Source organism: Oratosquilla oratoria, chromosome 17 (genome assembly GCF_046742065.1).
Source record: "Oratosquilla oratoria isolate Oo_2021 chromosome 17, ASM4674206v1, whole genome shotgun sequence".
NCBI lineage: Eukaryota > Metazoa > Arthropoda > Malacostraca > Stomatopoda > Squillidae > Oratosquilla > Oratosquilla oratoria.
The window spans coordinates 6,042,491-6,063,324 of NC_134793.1; the positions used below are offsets into that span (position 1 = coordinate 6,042,491).

At 38.4% G+C, this 20,834-nt stretch overlaps 1 protein-coding gene across 1 annotated transcript; it reads left to right on the plus strand.

Moving 5' to 3' along the window:
* The first annotated feature begins 224 nt into the window (after window positions 1-224).
* Window positions 225-15,337, plus strand: Tim8 (translocase of inner membrane 8). The gene is made up of 3 exons (XM_076200336.1): window positions 225-444; window positions 9,113-9,207; window positions 15,081-15,337. The coding sequence occupies exons 1-3, from the start codon at window positions 291-293 to the stop codon at window positions 15,258-15,260; spliced, it is 429 nt and encodes a 142-aa protein (XP_076056451.1). The 5' UTR covers window positions 225-290; the 3' UTR covers window positions 15,261-15,337.
* Window positions 15,338-20,834: the final 5,497 nt, after the last annotated feature.

Consider the following 20,834-nt stretch of genomic DNA (forward strand, 5'->3'; position numbering starts at 1 on the left):
AACTAACAACGAATGACATTTCAACGGATCTTTTGCCAAACGATGAGGTCATGTATGACGTCATAAAAGCATCCTGCCAGTAATACTGAAATAATACATAATATATTTTCTAGTTATCTGGTGCCATTATTTAATGGTTCATATCGACTTTAATTTCAGCAGACTTGTTCAGAGAGTTTTTTACATTCACATATTATTTTCCTAATTTTGTGTAAAACTGCCGATACATCTTGTCGAAGTTGTCGTCTGCAGACAGCGTGTAAACACCACAGGGAAGGTTAAGCCGAAGGATGAGCTGGTTTTGGGGTGAAGATCAATCTTCCTCCGGTTCAACGGGCGCAGAAAGGCCTAGTACAGACAGATTTGATAACATGGATTCCGGTTTCTCAAGTTCTTCATTTTCTGATTCGAGTAGCTTTGGAGATTCACTATCAAGTGGTTTGGGTAAATGTTTACGCTGTTGTTTTTAGTTACCGGCAGTATGCTATTTAACATAAATTGCTAAAAAAAATATATGTGAGTGATTACCGTCCGAGACTGTAGATACCATAGGTTCATTGGTTGATTGATTTGTGACGCATTTTCTCGTAAAACAATGTATGTACTTATGTAAGGGTTTAGGAGTCTATGTTTAGTATGTAGTATGTCTCCTAGTCGTGATGCTCTACGACTACTGCAATACAATCGACGGTGCAGTGGTACCGTTCGCGGCAGCTAATGCATCGGTCAGAGTTCAATTCTCACCCAGGGGTGAAATAATTTCAACATGGCTGCACTGTGAGCCAGCACTCTAACTCTCATGGGCAAGGAGTTTGGGTAAAACTCCAGGAACACACAAGTATGTATATTTAACATGAAACTTTGTCCAGCAGCTCCTAACTTAACGTAACTTAACCTGGTTCTATCCCAATATCACCACACATTTTTTTCACATTATTTATTTGCATTTGAAAGATTATTTTTTTTCTATGGAATAGATACTGAAGGAGACAATGAGACGGCAGTCATTTCACCCCAGAAATACAGATAAGATGCAAAGAAATCCCTCACACCAGTGCCTCAAATGTCTACTCCAATATGGACTACTGAGCAATAAAGTTGCAGATCTGGAGGCAGTATTAGAGACTGAGGACTGAGACATTTTCCTTACAGAGACAAAATGTAGCTCAGACATACTGAACCCAAACCTGTTCAACTTAAACAATTATACAGAGATAAGGAAGGACATAAGCACTCAAAATGCTCCTAGAGGTGGAGTTGCCATCCTAGTGAAGAAGAATTTGACAGTTGTTGTCATTACCCAGACTCTCGCCTATCAATCCTTTCTCCCTGAGGAACACCATGACTGGAGCACAGTTTTCCCATAAATTCTTTATAGTGTATATTGTGTTGTTGGCATGCATGATTTTGTACAATGCTGTGTACCATAATGTGTTGTATAGTATGGGGTGAAGTATTGCATCCTGAACAGTTATTTGTGCAGCCTCTTCTGGTAGCTTAGAAGGGCTGAATGGTAGCTGTACCCTAGTCTGGCGAGTTGGATTCTGTTCTTTTGGGGGAGAGAGTATTCAGAGGGATAAATATCAAGGGGGTCTGACATACAGTAATGTGTTGTCTTTCAGTTTGTTGATGGAGCAATGAGTGATATAATTATGGATATGTTTGTGGAGGAAGAGAAGAGAGTATTTGTGTGTGACATAAGAATTTGGATGCTATTTTGACATTTCCTGGGATGTGTGTTCTGCTAGGCAGTGTAGTGCGTGTGCTGTGTTTGTGGGGGCTGCAGCAAGTGTTTGTGTGCCTGTCATGCTAAGGGGATCCTTGACTTTGAGAACTTTCATATCATGGTGTAAATGGCCTGTAGATGTAGTTGGTCTATAGGCATTTGACAGATGAAGACTCAGTAAGCAGCCGAGTTAGACATGGTGCACAGGAATCTGTAAAATGTGAGGAACAAAGTGGAGAATGGAAGAACTCTGTTTAGGTGCAATTTACAAACTTCCTTCCTCTCTAATTGATAATGATGATCTCATCTGTGATCTCATTAGGTTAAGTGAAGAGAGCATTAGTGATAAACATATTAATTTGAAAAAAAATAAATTTTGGGAACATCATTTGGAAGGAAAACGTGGTGGTTCCAAGTTCCCAATGTTATGGACAAGCTCACAGATTTCAAGAGGCTGTAAGTGATAACTTCTGGAGCCAGAACATAGGAATGAACATGCTTGAGAGAGACAGAAGACCCCTCAAGGGGTTTACTAAAACTAACATCAAGTTGGCTAGAATAACTTACTTGGCACTACTGGGAATGGACAAGCATTCAGTTATTACATTTAATCTAGCTGTAGATTGTAAACCCAAAGATCTTAAGCTAAACTTACAAAAATTGAACTAGCACAATTGCCACAAGTTTCTAGGATGAGAAACCTTTACAGTGAAGTGAGGTGGCCAGGTCTACTGATGGGCAAAATATGAGTGAAAAATGGAGTGTTTTTATTGAGATTCACAGGAGAATTACCAAGATGTGTGTGCCTCTGTACAGAAATACAAATGCTACAGGCAACTGAAAATTCAGATGGATAGATAGGACATTGGAATTACTGATTAGGAGGAAACAGGAAGCCTGGAAGGAATACCGAGAGAGGAAGACTACAATACACCATGAACAGTACAACACTAAAAGGAAGCTGGGAACAAGAGAGGTGCAGAAGGCTAGATATGAATATGAAAAGAAAATTGCCATTGATTCATCAAACAATGTGAAACATATTTGGGCTTATGTGCAATCGAAAATTTGTTCCCAGAGATACCATTTGTAGGATAAAAAACCAATACTGGGGTGGTTACAGATGATGACCAGGAAATCACTCTGTTAATGAACCAAGTCTTGAACAATGTGTTTATTAGAGAGGACGCTAGCCAACCCACACCAGCTCCAGACTTTATTCACCATTGCTCCAAATTAAAGCATGTTGTGATAACAAGGACGGAAGTTGCATTTAGACTTAAAGGACTCAAAGAGAACAAGTCACCAGGACCTGATAGAGCAGGGGTTCCCAAAGTGGTCGATAACGACCCCCAGGGGTTGATGAGACCATCCAAGGGGTCGAAAGGTGCTCAGTAGATTGCTATGGGGTCAATGAAACCATCCAAGGGGTTGAAAAAGGGTCAGTAGATTGCTAGGGGGTCAAAAGGTGTCAGTAAATTACTATGGGGTCGAAAGGCAGTCTTTAAAATTAAATGGTTAGCATGAATTGATCCTGTTCTTTTCCCATACTGAAAGAGTGAGAATAATCAACCAACCAATATCTAAACTTAAAGAAAAACCATGTTAGTTCACTTTGAATCGAAAATCCTCCCCATTCTGTGTATGTAGGGAGAATCTCACATACAAACAACCACATCGTGAGTGAACATAAAGATGACGAGCTTGTGTAATATTGGCTTGAATATTACTTATAATAATATAATAAAGAATATATAATATCACTCTTAAAGCTATTGGTAAATTATAAATATTTATTTTAAAGCTTGTTTATGTATATGTGAAAGTATTTGTATCATTATTGGAATGCTGTCACCTTGATGAATGCTGCCATTTAGCCCTTTTATAATGGATCAAAATGATGATAATAACACTTGATAACTAAAATTATAATAATAATAACAATAATAATGATAATAGTAATAATAATGACAATAGTAATAATAATGATGATGATAACTATAATAATAATAATATTACTAGCATTAATAACAATAACAACACCAACAATAATAATAAACTGACATAATTCGTGAATTAGTAGTTTGGGGGTCTATAGAAAATCTTAACCTTTACTAGGGGGTCAATGAGCTGAAAAGTTTGGGAACCCCTGTGATAGGGCATCACCAGTGGTCCTGAAAGCATGCTAAGATGTACTGTGTGACCCCCTCTATGACATCTTCCAATCATCCCTGAATTCTGGTGATATCCCATATGACTGGAGAACAGCAAATATATATATAAAAAAAAAGGAAGCAGAGTGGAAACATTAGACTAGCAACCAGTATCCCTGACTAGCATTGTGGTAAAAGTTCTTGAGAACATTGAGTAAGAGTTAATTGGGAAACACCTAATAGCCAATAACATCATCATATATGCACAAAACAGTTTCCAAACAAACAGAAGCTTCCTCATTAATATATTATAGTACCTGGAAGACTTGATGCTGTAGACAGTAGTGACTTTATTGATATAAATTACCTCAACTGTGAGAGCCTTTGACAGAGTCTTATATCTGAGGCTAATCTCAAAACTTAAGGCAACAGGCACAGCAGACAAATTGCTGCAGTGCATAAAGAACTTCCTGTTGGAGAGATGTCACAGGTTGCAGTTCAGACTGCTGAGTTGACCTGGCTACCAGTCAGTTGGTGTTCCTCAGGGCTCAGTACTTGGTCCAGTCCTCCTCTTGGTGTATATCAACAACCTTGAATCGGGAGCCAGTCAGTTCGCAGACAATGCAAAGATCTACAGAACCATTAAGACTGATGAGGACCTTGAGGCCTTACAGCAGGACATAGCCAGGGCAGCCAACAAATGGCTGCTGACCTTCAACACTGATAAATGTAAATCAGTGCACATAGGTATAAGAAACCTACGGGCAGACTATTGTATCAATGAAAGAGTTCTACAAAAGATGACACAGGGGAAAGATTTAGGAATGATAGTGACCAGCAACCTCAAGTTGTTTGCCCACATTGCTAGGGTCACTGCCAAAGCCAATAGTTGACTTGGGCTTTCTCAATAGAAACTTCTGCATACTCAAGAGGGAATTGTTGGTACCTCTTGCTGGTCCATCTAATCCTGGATTATGAGGCTCAGTCATGGTCCCCCAACTTAACAAGAGACAATCACTGGAAAAGGTTCAAAGGCATTCAACAAAATTTGTACCAGAGTTGGGCCATTTGCCTTATGAAGAGAGGTGTCACCATTTGGGCCTTCAGATACTCCAAGAGAGAAGAGAAAGGAGGGAACATGATTGAAACCTAAATTGGTCCATGGTTTTGAAGATGTCCCATACACAAGATTTTTCATTAGAAATGGTAACCACATTAGAAACCATATCTTTAATTTGTCAACCAAATCACTGGAGAATGTCATTGAAGGGGAACTGATGTTCCATTAACCACTTCAGTATGAGTCAAATTCTCGCCCACAGCATCTACTTGCATTATAAAATATAAAGTCACTGCTGTGTTACTCATTTATTTTTACTCAGAGTAATAATAAACACAATGCAATGGGGGGATGGAGAGGGGGGGTCGCCGATTTAATGAAGCGGCCTTGCTGTGGATGTGCTGTGTCTTGCGACACTGCTTCTGACCCAGGGCAGTGGACAAGGTGCAGGGATGACCCATCATTCAGGAGGTGCTAAGATAAGAGGGAGGGTGCAGGGGTGTGGAGTGTATTCAGGGATGGAATGGGTGGGAATGATTTTATTCCTTTTTCTTTTTGGCTACCCCCCTTGTAAGGGGCAAAAAGCCTTGGTATATGTATGTATGTAATAATAAACACAGAAAATGTGATCAAACCACTTCACAGAATCCAGGAGTAACTCATGTACAACTACAAAAAATATATATAATCAAGATGCTGATGCTGGCATCCTCGCGTACCCACTTGCGCCTCATGATGCCTATGTAGGCATCATCGAACCAAAGTGGTTAAAGTCATTGACCACTGGAATGCACTCCCAGAGTGTGTAGTGACTGAGTCTGCAATAGCCACATTTAAAGCACATTATGATAGACATGTAAGAATGAATTAAAGACTGGCAAAAATTCTCAGAGGTGGGGATCATGACAAGAAGACTACTACAGTACTTATTTCCCCACTATCGGTTATATAGGTACATTATCATTCCTCTGTATCGGGTCTACCTTACCTGGGGTTGAATTAGATAGTGCTTTACACTAGGCTGTATACCCGGTAACTGGCGGTTCATCAAGGATCTTGCAGATTAATCTGTCCAATGTAATTTTCATTATATAAACACTCCAGCTGGTGAGATAGACGTAGGCCAATACTAGTCACCATGAAAGAGGATTTTAATGAGAATTTAACAAAGAACATGCACATAATTCATGAACAATAATTTGAAAAGTGTGCAAAACATGACAATCATGTCCAAAGATGAAAGGGAGACAAAAAGTTAAGAGAGGCCAGTGATAAGATTGCAAATATTAAAATAAGATTGTATGTGGTTATAGGATTTCCTTGCGGAGAAGTAAGCTTAGGATTGTGAAACAACTTGCAATGATCTCTTAAGCTTTTGTATTGATGGTCTCCTTCATTCTTATGTAGATCTACAAATTCTAACGCTAACAGCCCATTTAATTTTGATGTGTCCTGCAGCAATACTGTCTTTCCATTAAAATGTATGCTTCATTCCATTTACATTGACTTCAGTCGTAGGAAAAATTATGAAAACTATCATCAGAGATGCTATTGAACATCATTTAGAAAGTAACTGTTTGATAAATGATATCCAGCATGGTTTCAGACGGAAACATTCTTGCATGACTAACTTACTTGAATTCTACAACACAGTTATCTTGAAATATGACAAAAGAAACGATATAAATTTAATATATCTAGACTTTGCAAAAGTTTTGATATCGTACCCCACAAAAGACTACTTATTAAATTAGGTTCACACGGAATAAGTGGTAACCTACTAAAGGTCAGATATCAACAGATATACCATTCACTAAAAATCATCGAAAAAGTACTTTTTAAAAGCATACAAATAAAGTTTTTACCTATTACAGAAGAATTTATTCAGAAAATTCACTTTTAATTGCGCCTCGCATACCACTTTTCCGAAGTCTAGATATTCAGAATAACAATATTGTTTGTTTGGCAACTGTGACGTCACGAACGCAGAATTCCCCGAAGCGCACGGGCGGAATGTTTCGAATAGCAGACGACGCAACGAAATGAAGACAAAACTGTTTTTTGCCAAATTTGATAAGATGTAGATGGTGGAATTATATAGAATACTGTCAGTATGTTTTTTTTTTATGTACATTAAACTGTAAGTACAAAAAGTTATGGAAGTCTTGATATCTGACCTATAAAGGTCAGATATCAAGACTTCCATAACTTTTTGTATTTACAGTTTAATGTACATAAAAAAAACATACTGACAGTATTCTATATAATTCCACCATCTACATCTTATCAAATTTGTCAAAAAACAGTTTTGTCTTCATTTCATTGCGTTGTCTGCTATTCGAAACATTCCACCCGTGCGCTTCGGGAGAGGTTCGGGGAATTCCGCGTTCGTGACGTCACAGTTGCCAAACAAACAATATTGTTATTCTGAATATCTAGACTTCGGAAAAGTGGTAAGCGAGGCGCAATTAAAAGTGAATTTTCTGAATAAATTCTTCTGTAATAGGTAAAAACTTTATTTGTATGCTTTTAAAAAGTACTTTTTCGAGCAATACGATGATTTTTAGCGAATGGAATATCTGTTGATATCTGACCTTTAAGTTGGACTAGTAATTGGTTGAATGATCGAAAACAGAGTTGTGTTAAATGGAAAAATGTTACAAGTGGAGTTCCTCAGGGTTCTGTTGTTGGGCCACTTCTATTCATAGTATATATAAATGGACTAAAATCTATGGTTTCCAAATTTGCTGATGATACAAAATTGTGCAGAATGGCAAGTGATCACTTAAACCAATTAGACATTCAAGAAGATTTAGATAAATTACAGCAATGGTCTGAAAAGTAGCTAATGAAATTTAACACAAGTAAATACAAGGTAATGCACATAGGTAAAAATAACAGTAAGTACAATTACAAGTTATTTGGAAATTCGTTAACAAAAGTGGATAGTGAAAAGGATCTCTGCATAATTATCAGTATTGATCTCAAATCATCCAAGTAGTGTATATCAGCCTCTGAGAAAGCAAATAAGATTCTAGGACTGATTGCTTAATCTTTTGACTTCAAAAGTCCATCACTCATTAACAAGCTATATAAATCATTAATTCGTCCACATTTGTAATATGCTGTTTCTGTATGGTCACCAAATCTCAGAAGACATTGACAGATTGGAAAAAGTACAGTACAACAGCGAGCCACAAAACCGATTGAAAATATAAAAAATAAATCATACAAAAATCTACTAAAACATATGAATCTGTTTTCCCTAAAAAAGCGTAGACTCAGAGGTGACTTGATACAGGTCTTTAAGATTCTAAAGGGAATTGACACAATCAAAAGTGACAAAATTTTCACACTGAATGGGAATCAGACAAGAAACAATGGTCTCAAACTGTCCAGAAATAGATTTAATTTTGAAGTGAGTAGAAACAACTTCACCAACCATGTAGTTAATGTATGGAATAAACTTCCGACAGAGACAATGCAATGTAGTTCAGTTCGAAGCTTTAAGAATCATTTAGATAAACACCTAAGGAAGATGCTGTAGCTGTAATAACTATCATTTATTTTATGAAAATCCATGTGAACAAGTTGTATAGACACGGTAAAGGAAACATGGACTGGAGGTGAAGCTTTATTCCTGACGTTTCGTCGTTAGACGAAACGTCAGGAATAAAGCTTCACCTCCAGTCCATGTTTCCTTTACCGTGTCTATACATTTATTTTATATTATTTGTTTTGTTATCATTTGTCTGTTTGTTTATTATTATATGCTTGATTCTCATTATTAGTTCTGTCATTTTATTATTATTTACTATTTACCTATTTGTTTATTATTTGAATATACCTATGCATTTATTTATTTTATTTATTTTTTAATTTATCATAGTTTTTATTTATTCATTTATTTATTTATCATTATTATGTTTTTTTTTTTGCATCCAACCTAGGTATGGACCAAAAGGTCTCCTGTCGGCATGCTCTGCCTTTGGAATCCTTTGTAATTACTGGGATAAGGTTGTGATAGGAAGTGTCTTAATTTTCTTTAGGTAAATTTAAGAGGAGATAAGAAATTTTAAGTATTAAGTGTGGAGGACCCTTTATAATTGATCTATTTTCACATTTCTTTTTGTTGATTCTGACTAGAGTTGTAAAATGAATTTCCTCCAACAGACTTCGGGAGCAGTAGTGGAGGAAGGCAGAAAGGGGATGCAGAGCTTCAATCTTTCCTTGCACTAGAACAACAGAAGGCACAATTCCAAGCAATGGTGAGTCTATATGAACTTCAATGTAAATCATCACATTTTGAAAAGGGATGTTCACTAATTCTTTAATGCAGGGTTGTGTAGTTGGTTCACAAAAACTGTATATAACTGTATTTTGTGATGCCAAAAACCAGATTATCCTTTCTTTATTTATTTTTCATATATTTTACTTGCCTATTTATTTATCTATTTTATAATAATATTAATCAGTTGAAGTTGATAGGAGGAGATATTGTGCTCAGTCTGGAGGCGGAATGTCTGCCTTTAGGAGCTGCACCTCCATTTGGAGGTGAGGGGGGTGAATGGGTTTTGAAAATGGACAGCTCTGTTGTCCATTTTATAGGACCACCACAAGCAGTTACCTGTCATCAGTTTCTTTATCTAAACATGTCTGTCTATCTACCAAGGGCTTTTTCCCTCTTATAAGGGAGGTAGCCAAGTCAAAAGGCACGTACCCACTCCCAACCATTCCACTTCCATTCATCACTCTCATCTTAACTCCTTCAGATGAAGGGTCATCCTTGTCTCCTACCCACTGCCTTGGGTCAGAAGCAATGCAGCAAGACACAGTACATCCACAGCAGGGCCACTTCATTTGATCAGCAACCCCCGCCCTCTCAGACCCCTCATGTGGAAATAGAGAAAGGGAGAAATCCCATCATGCTGTGTCAAAATATCATTAACACATAACAACACCCTACTCCCCCCCTCACATCTCCACCTCCCTTCCTTTCATCACAATATGATCTATAAACAAACTTTCTTGTCTTGCTCAAAGACCCTTTCACCTGATCCATCCATTTTTTATCCTTGGGCATCCCCTCAAGTTCACCCCATCCACCTCTGCCTTCCGATCTATCTATATACCAAGGGGTTTTTCCTTCTTACAAGGGAGGTATCCAAATCAAAGCCACATCCCCATTCTCACCTATTTCACTCCCATCCACCACAGTTTCCTACCTCTCATCTTAGCTTCTCATGGATGATGGGTCATCCCAGTAACTCGCCCACTGCCCTGGGGCAGAAGCAGTGTAGCAATACACAGTACATTCACAGCACTTAATCGACAACACCCCCACTCCATCCCCTCATGCAGAAAAAAAGAAGACAGGAAGAAATCCCTTCAGGCTGCATCAAAATATCATTCACACATAACCACTCCCCACTCACCCCATCCCCTGCCCCCTCCTTTCCTTGCATCACAGCATCATCTATACACAGCCATTCTCCACTCACCCCTATCTCTTTCCTTCTCCCTTCCTTGCTCAACAGACATTCCCATCTTGCTCAGTACACCTTTCACCCCATCTATCCATCTCATCCTTGGTCATCCCCTCAAGTTCATTCCATCCACTTCTGCCTTCCACACCTCTTTTACTAATCTTTCGTCACTACTTCTTTCCATGTGTCCAAACCATCCCAATACTCTTCCATCAGCCCTATCTGCCATCTTTTCCACTCACAATGGCCCTCTCACCTACTCATTTCTCACTATGCAACCTTGTAATCTCGACCATACTTCTCAGACATTTCATCTCAAACACATTTAAACTGTTCCTCTCTGCCTCTCTTAAATTCCAAGTCTCCACCCCATACAGTGTTGTTGGTACAATCACTCCTTCATATAGTCTCCTCTTTGCATTCATTCCCAAATACCTATTTCTCATGACATTTTTCAATCTCCCAAGGTTGTCTCAATCTATAATTTACCTCCACCTCCATTGCTCCCTTTCCTGCCACATGCAATCCCAAATACCTAAATCTATCCAGTTCCTCCAGCCTCTCTCCTTTAAAGCTTACTTCCAGCTCTGCCATCCTCTCCCCTTGTACATCTCAACACTTTACTTTTATCCATATTTACCTTCAACTTTCTCCTATCGCATACCTTCCTAAGCTCTAATCACCAACTGCCTTAATCCTCCCTCTGGCTCTGCCACAGGAGCAGTGTCATCAGCAAATATCTGGCTCACCTCCCACTTCTCTTCATTTTCTTTAAACAGCTCCAGTCTCCTCCTCATTACCTCTCTTTTACCTCCCACACCACCCCATCCATGTACTTATTGAACTGCCATGTTGACATGACATCCCTAACAGAGTGCCACCTTTACCTCAAACCACTCACTCTCTCCATTCCCAGGTCTAACACAGGCTCCACTACTCTTGTAAAACTTTGTACCACTTCTATCTGTATCACCCCCGAGACATTAGATACACAAAAGTGCTTGGGAATTTTGTGTTTCTACAATTTTCCTTAGTGGTAGCCAGCATATATATATATATATATATATATATATATATATATATATATATATATATATATATATATACACACACACACAATGTACAGATATTGTCAATTTATGCAATATACAGTAGGCATTCTTTTGGCCATTGCACAATTAAAAGATTACACAAATAGAAAATGGAATGCATTTCCATAGAGTTACACTTACCATGGGTATGGGAAAAGGATGAAACACAACCTGTTATGTCACAAAAACTAATTGTGCAAATAAACACAATGGAATATGAATGAACATATCCTTATTTTACTACTATAATGATAGTGAATGATACATTCATAATAGTAGAAAATGGTGGGAGTAGTTGTGTACAGGGAGTGGGGAGAAGTCTTTTTGTATATATATTTATTATTTATTCTGCAAATAAACATATACTGCAACATGATAAAATATATCCTTATACTTCTACTATGATAATAGTGAATGACTCATTCATAATAATACATGTATATACCAACTGCTTGTACCCCCTTACAAGGGAGATAGCCAAAAACAAAGGCATAAAATCCACTCCCACCCATTCCACCCACATACCTCCCTCTCATACCCCTCCCTCCCTCTTTTCTTGGGTCATCCTTGCATCTCACCCACTGCCCTGGGTCAGAAGCAATGTAGCAAGACATGGCACATCCACAGCAAGGCTGCTTCATATAATTGGTGGCACCCGAACCTTACCCCCTGCTCATGCAGAAAAAGAGATGATGGGAAAGAAATCCCTTCAGGCTGTGTCAAAATATCATTCACACATACTCCCTCTCCCCCATCCCCTACCCACTCCCATGCATCACAGCATCATCCATACACAACCATTCTCTGCTCACTCCAATCTTTTGTCTTTTCCCTTCCTTCCTCAACAGACATTCCCCTCTTTCTCAGTGCCCCTTTTACCCCATCCATTTCATCCTCGGTCACCCCCTCATGTTCACTCCTTCCACCTCTGCCTCCCACATTTCTTTTACTAATCTTTTTTCACTCATTCTTTCCATGTGTCCAAACCATCCCAATAATCTTTCATTAACCCAATCTCTGTTCCCTCCCCCCCTTTTGTTATCACCACTGGGTTTTTCCCCTTCTTTGCTGTCTTTGCTTTTCTTCAGTACTTTTCTAGAGTTTTCTTGTTTATTCACAAGTTTCACGCAAGTTCAGGTAAGTAGGCCCCCTGCCTAAGTTCTGATTGAGGGTGAATAAAATGAGGTTGAAATTTTCAGTGAATGTGTTGGTCTAAATCAATACACCCAAGAAAATCCCTAGAGGAATTCTCAAAGTCGCGTTTAGCCACCTTCGTTCTGACGTCACTTTTTTTTTCCATCCAATAGTCTTTTACTTCTCAAACAAGTGCCACACCTTAAGGGCATGCCTTTTTCCCTTTTGTCCAATAATATTTCTCCAATCTGAGAGGCTGTTACAGCCCTTCTAGTAACATTGCTACATAAGCATTATGTCGAAACGGAGATGGCTTGTCCGCTTACAGTTTTGGTTACATCAGCATTATTACAATCAGTCACGTCTGTATAAACATACAACAACCTCGTGGGTCGTTTGTTTACCTAGACAGGACGGCAACTAAACAACTCCCCGACTCAGCACTTCGCAGTCGGCGCGGTCGCCACTGAATCAAAACACTCTAATAAAAATGACTATAAAATTTCTTTCCCGTCCTTCTACCTCCTCGATCTACCTCCGATCTACCTTAAATGTCTACCTTTATCTACCGGCCTCTTACAATCTCTCAACTCCCTTTACATCCCTGCTCTCCTCCTCACCTCCCCCGTTTCTCGCTCTAGCCAGCCTAGTAACTCCTACCATACTTCTCAGGCATTTCATTTCAAACACATTTAATCTCCTTCTCTTGTATGTTCCATGTTACATAAGAACATAAGAATGAAGGAGACTGCAAGAGACCATAAGGCCTACACTAGGCAGCTCCATATCCATCACCACCTGTCATCCCCATCCATAAAGTTGTCTAATCGTTTCTTAAAACAACTGATAGTTTCGGCACTTACTACATGGTTACTAAGTTTCCATTCGTCAACCACCCTATTAGTAAACCAATTCTTGCCTATTTCCTTTTTAAATCTAAGTTTGTCCAGTTTATAACCATTACTGCGAGTCCTGCCCAGTTGTTTTAATATGATGACCTTGTTTGCATCACCCTTGTTAAAGCCTTTGATCCACTTGAACACCTCTATTAGATCACCCTGCACTCTGCATCTTTCCAGAGAGTGTAAGTTAAGGTGCCTAAGCCTCTCTTCATAAGGTAAATTTCTGAGTCCATGTATCATTTTGGTCATTCTTCTCGGTACCGATTCTAGTGAATTGATGTCTATTCTGTAGGACGGAGAACAAAACTGTACTGCATAGTCAAGGATGGGTCTAACTGTCGCTAGATAGAGTTTAATAATTACCTCTGCACTTCTATTCGTTACCATCCTAACAATGAAACCTAATGCTCTGTTAGCTTTATTCCTGGCTCTAATGCACTGTTTCCTGGTTTTAAGGTCCGGACTCACTAGAACTCCCAAGTCTCTCTCGCACTCAGTTTTCTCTAAAAGCATGTTATCTAAGCTGTATCTATTTTCGTGGTTGTGTAGCCCTACATTAACATGCTACACTTAGAGATATTGAAGTTCATTTGCCATTTCACCAACCATGTGAACAATTTGTTAAGATCATCCTGCAGAATCTCTGTGTTGTCTCCTGATCTAATTAGGCATCCAATATTAGTGTCTCCGCAAACTTACTAACATCACTATTTATCCCATCGTCTAAGTCGTTTATGTACATAATGAACAACAAGGGACCCAAAACCTCAACAGACATTCCTCTCTTTTGTAATGCCCCTTTTACCCCATCCATCTATCTCACCCTAGGACGCCCCCTCATATTCACTCCTTCCACCTCTGCCTTCCACACCTCTTTTACTAATCTTTCTTCACTCATTCTTTCCATGTGTCCAAACCATCCTAATACTCTTTCATCAACCCTATCTCCCAACTCCCTTTCCACCCCTGTTCTCCTCCTCACCTCCTCATTTCTCACTCTATCTAGCCTATTAACCCCTATCATACTTCTCAGACATTTCATCTCAAACACATTCAAACTCCTTCTCTCTTCCTCTCTTATGTTCCATGTTTCTGCCCCGTACAGTGCTGTCGGCACAATCACTCCTTCATATAACCTTCTCTTAGCATCCATTCCCAGATGTCTACTACTCTCGTAAAAACTCTTGATTGCTCATAACAACTTTCCTCCTATCCCATATATCTGAATACCTCCCATAGTGCCTTCCTGTCTAGCCTGTCATAAACCTTTTCCAAATCCATAAATGCCCAAAAAGCATCCTTACCTTTTCCTAAAGCTTTCTCACATATCTGCCTTACCACAAAAATCTGATCTGCATAACCCTTACCTGTCCTAAACCCACACTGTTCCTCACCAATTACTCCCTCTGTTCCTCTCCTAATCTCTCATAATAATAGTAATAAAAAATAATAGGAGCAGTTGTGTACAGGGAGTGGGAAGAAGTCTTTTTGTGTATAGATTTATTTACAAGTTTATTTGCTTTTTCAGGTTCATAAAATGAATGATATTTGTTGGGAAACCTGCATGGGAAGTCCAGGATCCAAGTTGGACTCTCGAACAGAGACCTGCATGTCCAGCTGTGTGGAAAGATTCATAGACTCTACTTTATTCATAACCAACCGCTTTGCACAGCTCCTCACTAAAGGTGGTGGGGGTGGATTAATGTAAAATTCTCCTATGAAAGTGCTACTCGGCTGATTAGTGTTGCTTACTGTATATTCTAGAATATATTTATATTGTTAGAATTAATTTTTCATTTACCCTGTATTCAGAGGAGAGGAGAGAGATGATTTATCCAGCCTCCATGTGACTTCTCTACTGGTGAAATGGCAAAGAAGACAATGATGCCACCCAACTGTATCCACTGTCATTTCATTACAAGTAGACACCCAACCCCACCTCCACAAGGAAGTGCGTGGCAGGTACCAGATTTCTGGATCATGCCCAGAAACTTGCTCTATTCATCTTGCCACTCCTCTTCACCTATCCCCCATCTACTTTATTTTATATAATTTATTTATTTATCCATTTTCACATATGGTCAGTATCCTGGTGCCTGCCTTCATACATCTTAATAGCTGAAGATATAAAAACCAGTTCAAGCCTATTTACATGCCCAACATGAACAAAACCAATAAGCTTTTCACACACCTATCTAAAATAACACATGCCTCACAAAGTACTACTTTACATGCACTGCACTCCTCAACACAAACCAGTACACAAAGAATTGGAGCTGCAAACATTACACAACACGCATCCAAAAACATGAAAACACAAAAACATACCCTGCACATACAAATAAACAAACAGAACACTATTTCCTGTGTCAGAGCTGTCATGTCGTCATGGCTGTTCAATGTGTATGTGAATGGGGTGGTATGGAAGGTAAATGTGAGGGTGATGGGCAGGGGATTGGAGAACATTAAGAGATAGTGGAAGGAAGTGGGAGGTGAGCTAGTTGTTGTCTGGATGACAGTGCACTTGTGGTGTGGTCAGGAGAGGGATTAAGGCAGTTAGTGACAGTTTGGGAAGTTATGTGGTAGGAGAAAGTTGAAGGTAAAAGTAAGGTTGTAAATAAGTCTTAAAGGAGAGGCTGGAGGAAGTGGATAGTTTTAAGTACAGGAGTCCCTCAAATAATGCAGATTCGAATAACACGGATTCAATCATACACGGATTTTATTTCAAAACCATCTCAAATGTAGAGAACTGTTTTAAAATTCGCGCCGAGTCGGGCACGCATACGCACACACGCGGCAACATTGCAAACATTTGTGGTGACTGCTTTCTATTCTACCATATACAGTCGATCCTCATATAACGCAGTCATTATGTACACTGGGAACTGCTCAAACATGGGTGTGGGGCGAGGGGATAGCCGTGGGTCACGTGTCAACCCCCGGGTACTGATGCAGGAGGGAGGGAGTAGGGAGGTAGGGGGGTAGCCAACAAGCTTTAGCTTGTCGCTTCCACCACCTGCGCCGTGCTATCGTGAAATTTTACCGCCCTAACCTGTTGAAGTGTAATGCTTCTTTTGTTTGGAACACAACTAATAAATCTGATAATGACTGCGCTTGTCGTGTCTTAATTTCTCTTATGAGGTTCTTGTTGTTACTGGCGGTGGTGGTTTGGGAGATAAAAAACAGACATATACATGTTTACACACGTGTAGACACGCAAACGTAGACACGTGTTAGACAACCAGTGTATGTTGTGAATGCGCGTGCGTGTACACACAAATACGAACACAGACATATGCACGTATATGCTTACTTGTACATGTGAACACAGACATACACACACTTCAACGAATGGACGGCTTAGAAGACGTTCTGAAGAAAATTGAAGTCTGTGGATCCCAACGCAAAGAGAAGTGCCTATTGTTTTTACAGGGTGGGGGGGAAATTGCTCGTGGAGTAGTGGGAAAGTAGGGAAAGAGGAAAAGAGGAGGGATTACTGAGGGAAATGGAAGGAAATGAGGAGGGAGTAGACTTGGCCCAGGCAGACAGGCGAAAGGTAAACAAAAGGCCCCCCCAGATCAGCTGAGCGACGATGAAATGTCTAATAAAAATGTAAAGATTAGAAGTATAGATAAGAGCAATACAGTAGAAAGTGATGAGAATATTTTCCAGGGATTTAAAGAGGGTGGGGGGGGGGACTAGAAGAGAAGGTCGATAAGATGATCGAGGACTTGGAGCGTAGGTTCGGTCATGTTAACAACATTCTACAAAGGGTTGAAAAATTGGAAGAACTAGAGAAGGCGAACAAAAACTTAACTGATGAAATAGAAAACCTGAAAAGACAGTTAAAAGAAGTAAAGGTGGAGAATGAGGAATTGAAGAGGAATAGTAAAGAAAACAGAGAGGGATGGAAGTCGATAAAAGAAAACAGTAAAGTTGCATTTACTGATATAATTAAACAGCAAATGAGAGAACAAACTGAAGACTCAGTTATTAAAGTGATGAGACAGAAGGAGAATATAGTAAGAGACTTAGCTGACAAAAAGAAATGTATAATTATATTAGGAATGGAAGAGAAACATAACCCAGATAGAACCTCAAGAACCAATGAGGAAAATGAAAAAGTAAGCAGTTTACTAAAATTAGTTCAGGAAGATGAACCAGAAATTATGAAGGAAATTGAGGAAAAGTTCAGGTTCGGAAAGTATAGTACAGATAAGACCAGACCAATTAAGATTAAATTCAGGTCACAAACGACGGCAGAGAATATCTTATCCAAAACAGGGAAACTAGCAACAAGTGAACAATATAAAAAAGTATGGATAAAAAGGGAAATGAATAAAGAGGAAAGAGAGGAAGAAAAGCAAAAAAGACTTGAAGCTAAGAAAAAAAACGAGAGCAGAACAGAGTCAGAGAAAGAGAGATTCTATTGGAGAGTAGTGAATATGAAACTAAGGCAGTTCGACATACAAGAGAAAAACAAAAGGGAAACAGAGAACACAATGGAAGTGACAGACAACTAAGAGTGTCTTACACAAATATAGATGGAATAATAACAGGATTGAATGAGCTGAATGATTATTTGAAAGAAAAAGAACCGGACATAATGGGAATTGTAGAAACAAAATTAAAAGGCCCACTACCACCCAACAGTGTAGGACATGATGCATATAATTATTGGATTAAAAACAGAGAGAAAAAGCAAGGGGGTGGAGTTATGTTCCTGACTAAGAAGGATATAAACGTGAAGGGTGTCATATATGGAAAGAATACAGTAGAGATGATTATGATAGAAGTGGAAGACAGAGATAAGAAGAGCAGAAAACTTGTGATAAATTATGTGCCTCCGAAAACAGCCTCATGGGAGGAGAGTGAACATAAAAGTATGTTAGAGGACACAAAGATAACATTAAATGAAATAATGGAAGATGGAGGAAGAATAGTTATAATGGGCGACTTTAATTGCAAAGAAATCTGCTGGGAAGAAATGACAGTAAAGGGTGGAGACGGCTCATGGGGAAACGCTCTACTTGAGATGATTACTGACCATACAATGACACAATGGATACAGGAGAACACCAGGTATAGAAATGAAGAAGAACCATCGAGACTAGACCTAATAATTACATCTGAACCTAGAATAGTGGACAAGATTGAATATAAAACACCAATAAGTAAAAGTGACCACATATTGATTGAACTGGAACTTAATGAAGAAAAATATATGAAAAGAAATGAACAATATAGAAAAGGAAGAATGATGTATGAAAAAACAAACCTTGATAAAATAAGAGAATTCTTTCAACAAGAAAACTGGGAAGAAATATACAAAGATGAAACAACAGTAGAAGAGAAATGGAATATTTTGACAAAAATGTACAAAAAAGGAGTGGAAAAGTATGTCCCAAGACAAAAACAAGAAAAAGAATATGTAAAGTGCTGGTACAACAAAAGTTGTAGGGAGTTAAAAGACAAAAGAGACAAAGCCTGGACCAGATGGAAAAAAGACAGAAGGCCTGAAAAATGGAAAATATATACCGGTTATAGAAATGAATATGTACAAACGTGCAGAGAGGAAAAGAGAAAATATGAAAAAGATATCATAGAAAAGTGTAAAGATCAACCAAAACTATTCTACAGATTTGTAAACAATAAACTGAAAAACAAACAAGAATTGGAGAAATTAAGACAAGAGGGAGTTGAATACACTGAGGAAATGGAAATGGTGGAAATTATGAACAAACATTTTAAATCAGTGTTTACAAGGGAGAACATACAACCTGAAGAGATTAAATGGAAAGAGAAAGTCCCCCCTATGGAAGAAATAGAAGTAACAAAGAATGAAATATTGACACACTTGAGTAATCTTGATGTCAGAAAATCGCATGGACCAGATGATATAGCAAACTGGATTCTGAAAGAATGCAGGAATGAACTGGCAGACAAAATACATAGCATAATAAACAGTTCCTTGAAAGAAGGAAAAGTTCCAGAAGATTGGAAAAAGCAAATATAGTACCTATATATAAAGGAGGAAATAAAGAAGAACCTACCAACTATAGACCAGCCTCTCTAACAAGTACAATAGCAAAAATATGTGAAAGAATTATCAAAAGTAGATGGGTAAAATATTTAGAAAAAAAAAAAAAGTGTTAAATCCAAGGCAATTTGGATTCAGACAAGGACGATCATGCGTCACCAATTTAATATGTTTCTATTCAAGGCTAATAGATATAATACAAGAAAGAGATGGATGGGCGGACTGTGCATTTCTAGACCTAAAGAAAGCTTTTGACAAAGTACCACATAAGAAGTTGCTTAAGAAATTAGAAACTGAAGGAGGAATACAGGGAAAACTACTAAATTGGACGGAAGACTTTTTGCAAGAAAGAAAAATGAGAGTAGTGATAAGAAACCAGCACTCAAAATGGGATGAAGTAATAAGCGGTGTTCCGCAGGGAACAGTTCTGGCCCCAATAATGTTTGCTATATATATTAATGATATGGATGAAGGAATTGAAAGCTATATGAGCTTCTTTGCAGATGATGCAAAACTACTGAAAAGAGTGAAAACTGAAGAAGATTGTGAATCACTACAGAGAGATCTAAATATAGTACAGGAATGGAGTAGGAAGTGGGAGATGGAGTTCAATACAAAAAAGTGTAGTATAATGGAATTTGGAAAAAGCAAATACAGAATAACAGGATCATATAAATTGGGAGAAGAAGGAATAAAAAAAGTAGAAAATGAGAAGGACCTGGGAGTCATTGTTATGAATAATATGTCACCTGAGAAACATATAAATAAGATTTTTGGAGAAACTTATAATCTAATAAGAACAATCAAAGTGGCATTTACATACCTGGATGAAGAAATGGTGAAGAAAATCCTAATCACCCTGATAAGACCAAGATTGGAATATGCAGCAACGATATGGTCACCAAGTACAAAAAAATGTATAAAAAAACTTGAAAGAATACAAAGAGCAATTACAAAATTGGCACCAACACTCTCAAAACTATCATATGAAGAGAGACTAGAAAAACTTGAACTACAGACATTAGAGCAAAGAAGAGAGAGAGGAGATTTGATAGCTATTTACAGAATCATGAAAGGCATAGAAATTACTGACAGAGAGAATCTGATAAAATGGGATGACAGAAATACTAGAGGACATGGAAAGAAAATAAAAAAAGACAGCTATAGAAGAGATTTGAAAAAGAACAGCTTTCCTCACAGAGTAATAGACAGTTGGAACAAGTTAGATGAGAAAGTGGTGTG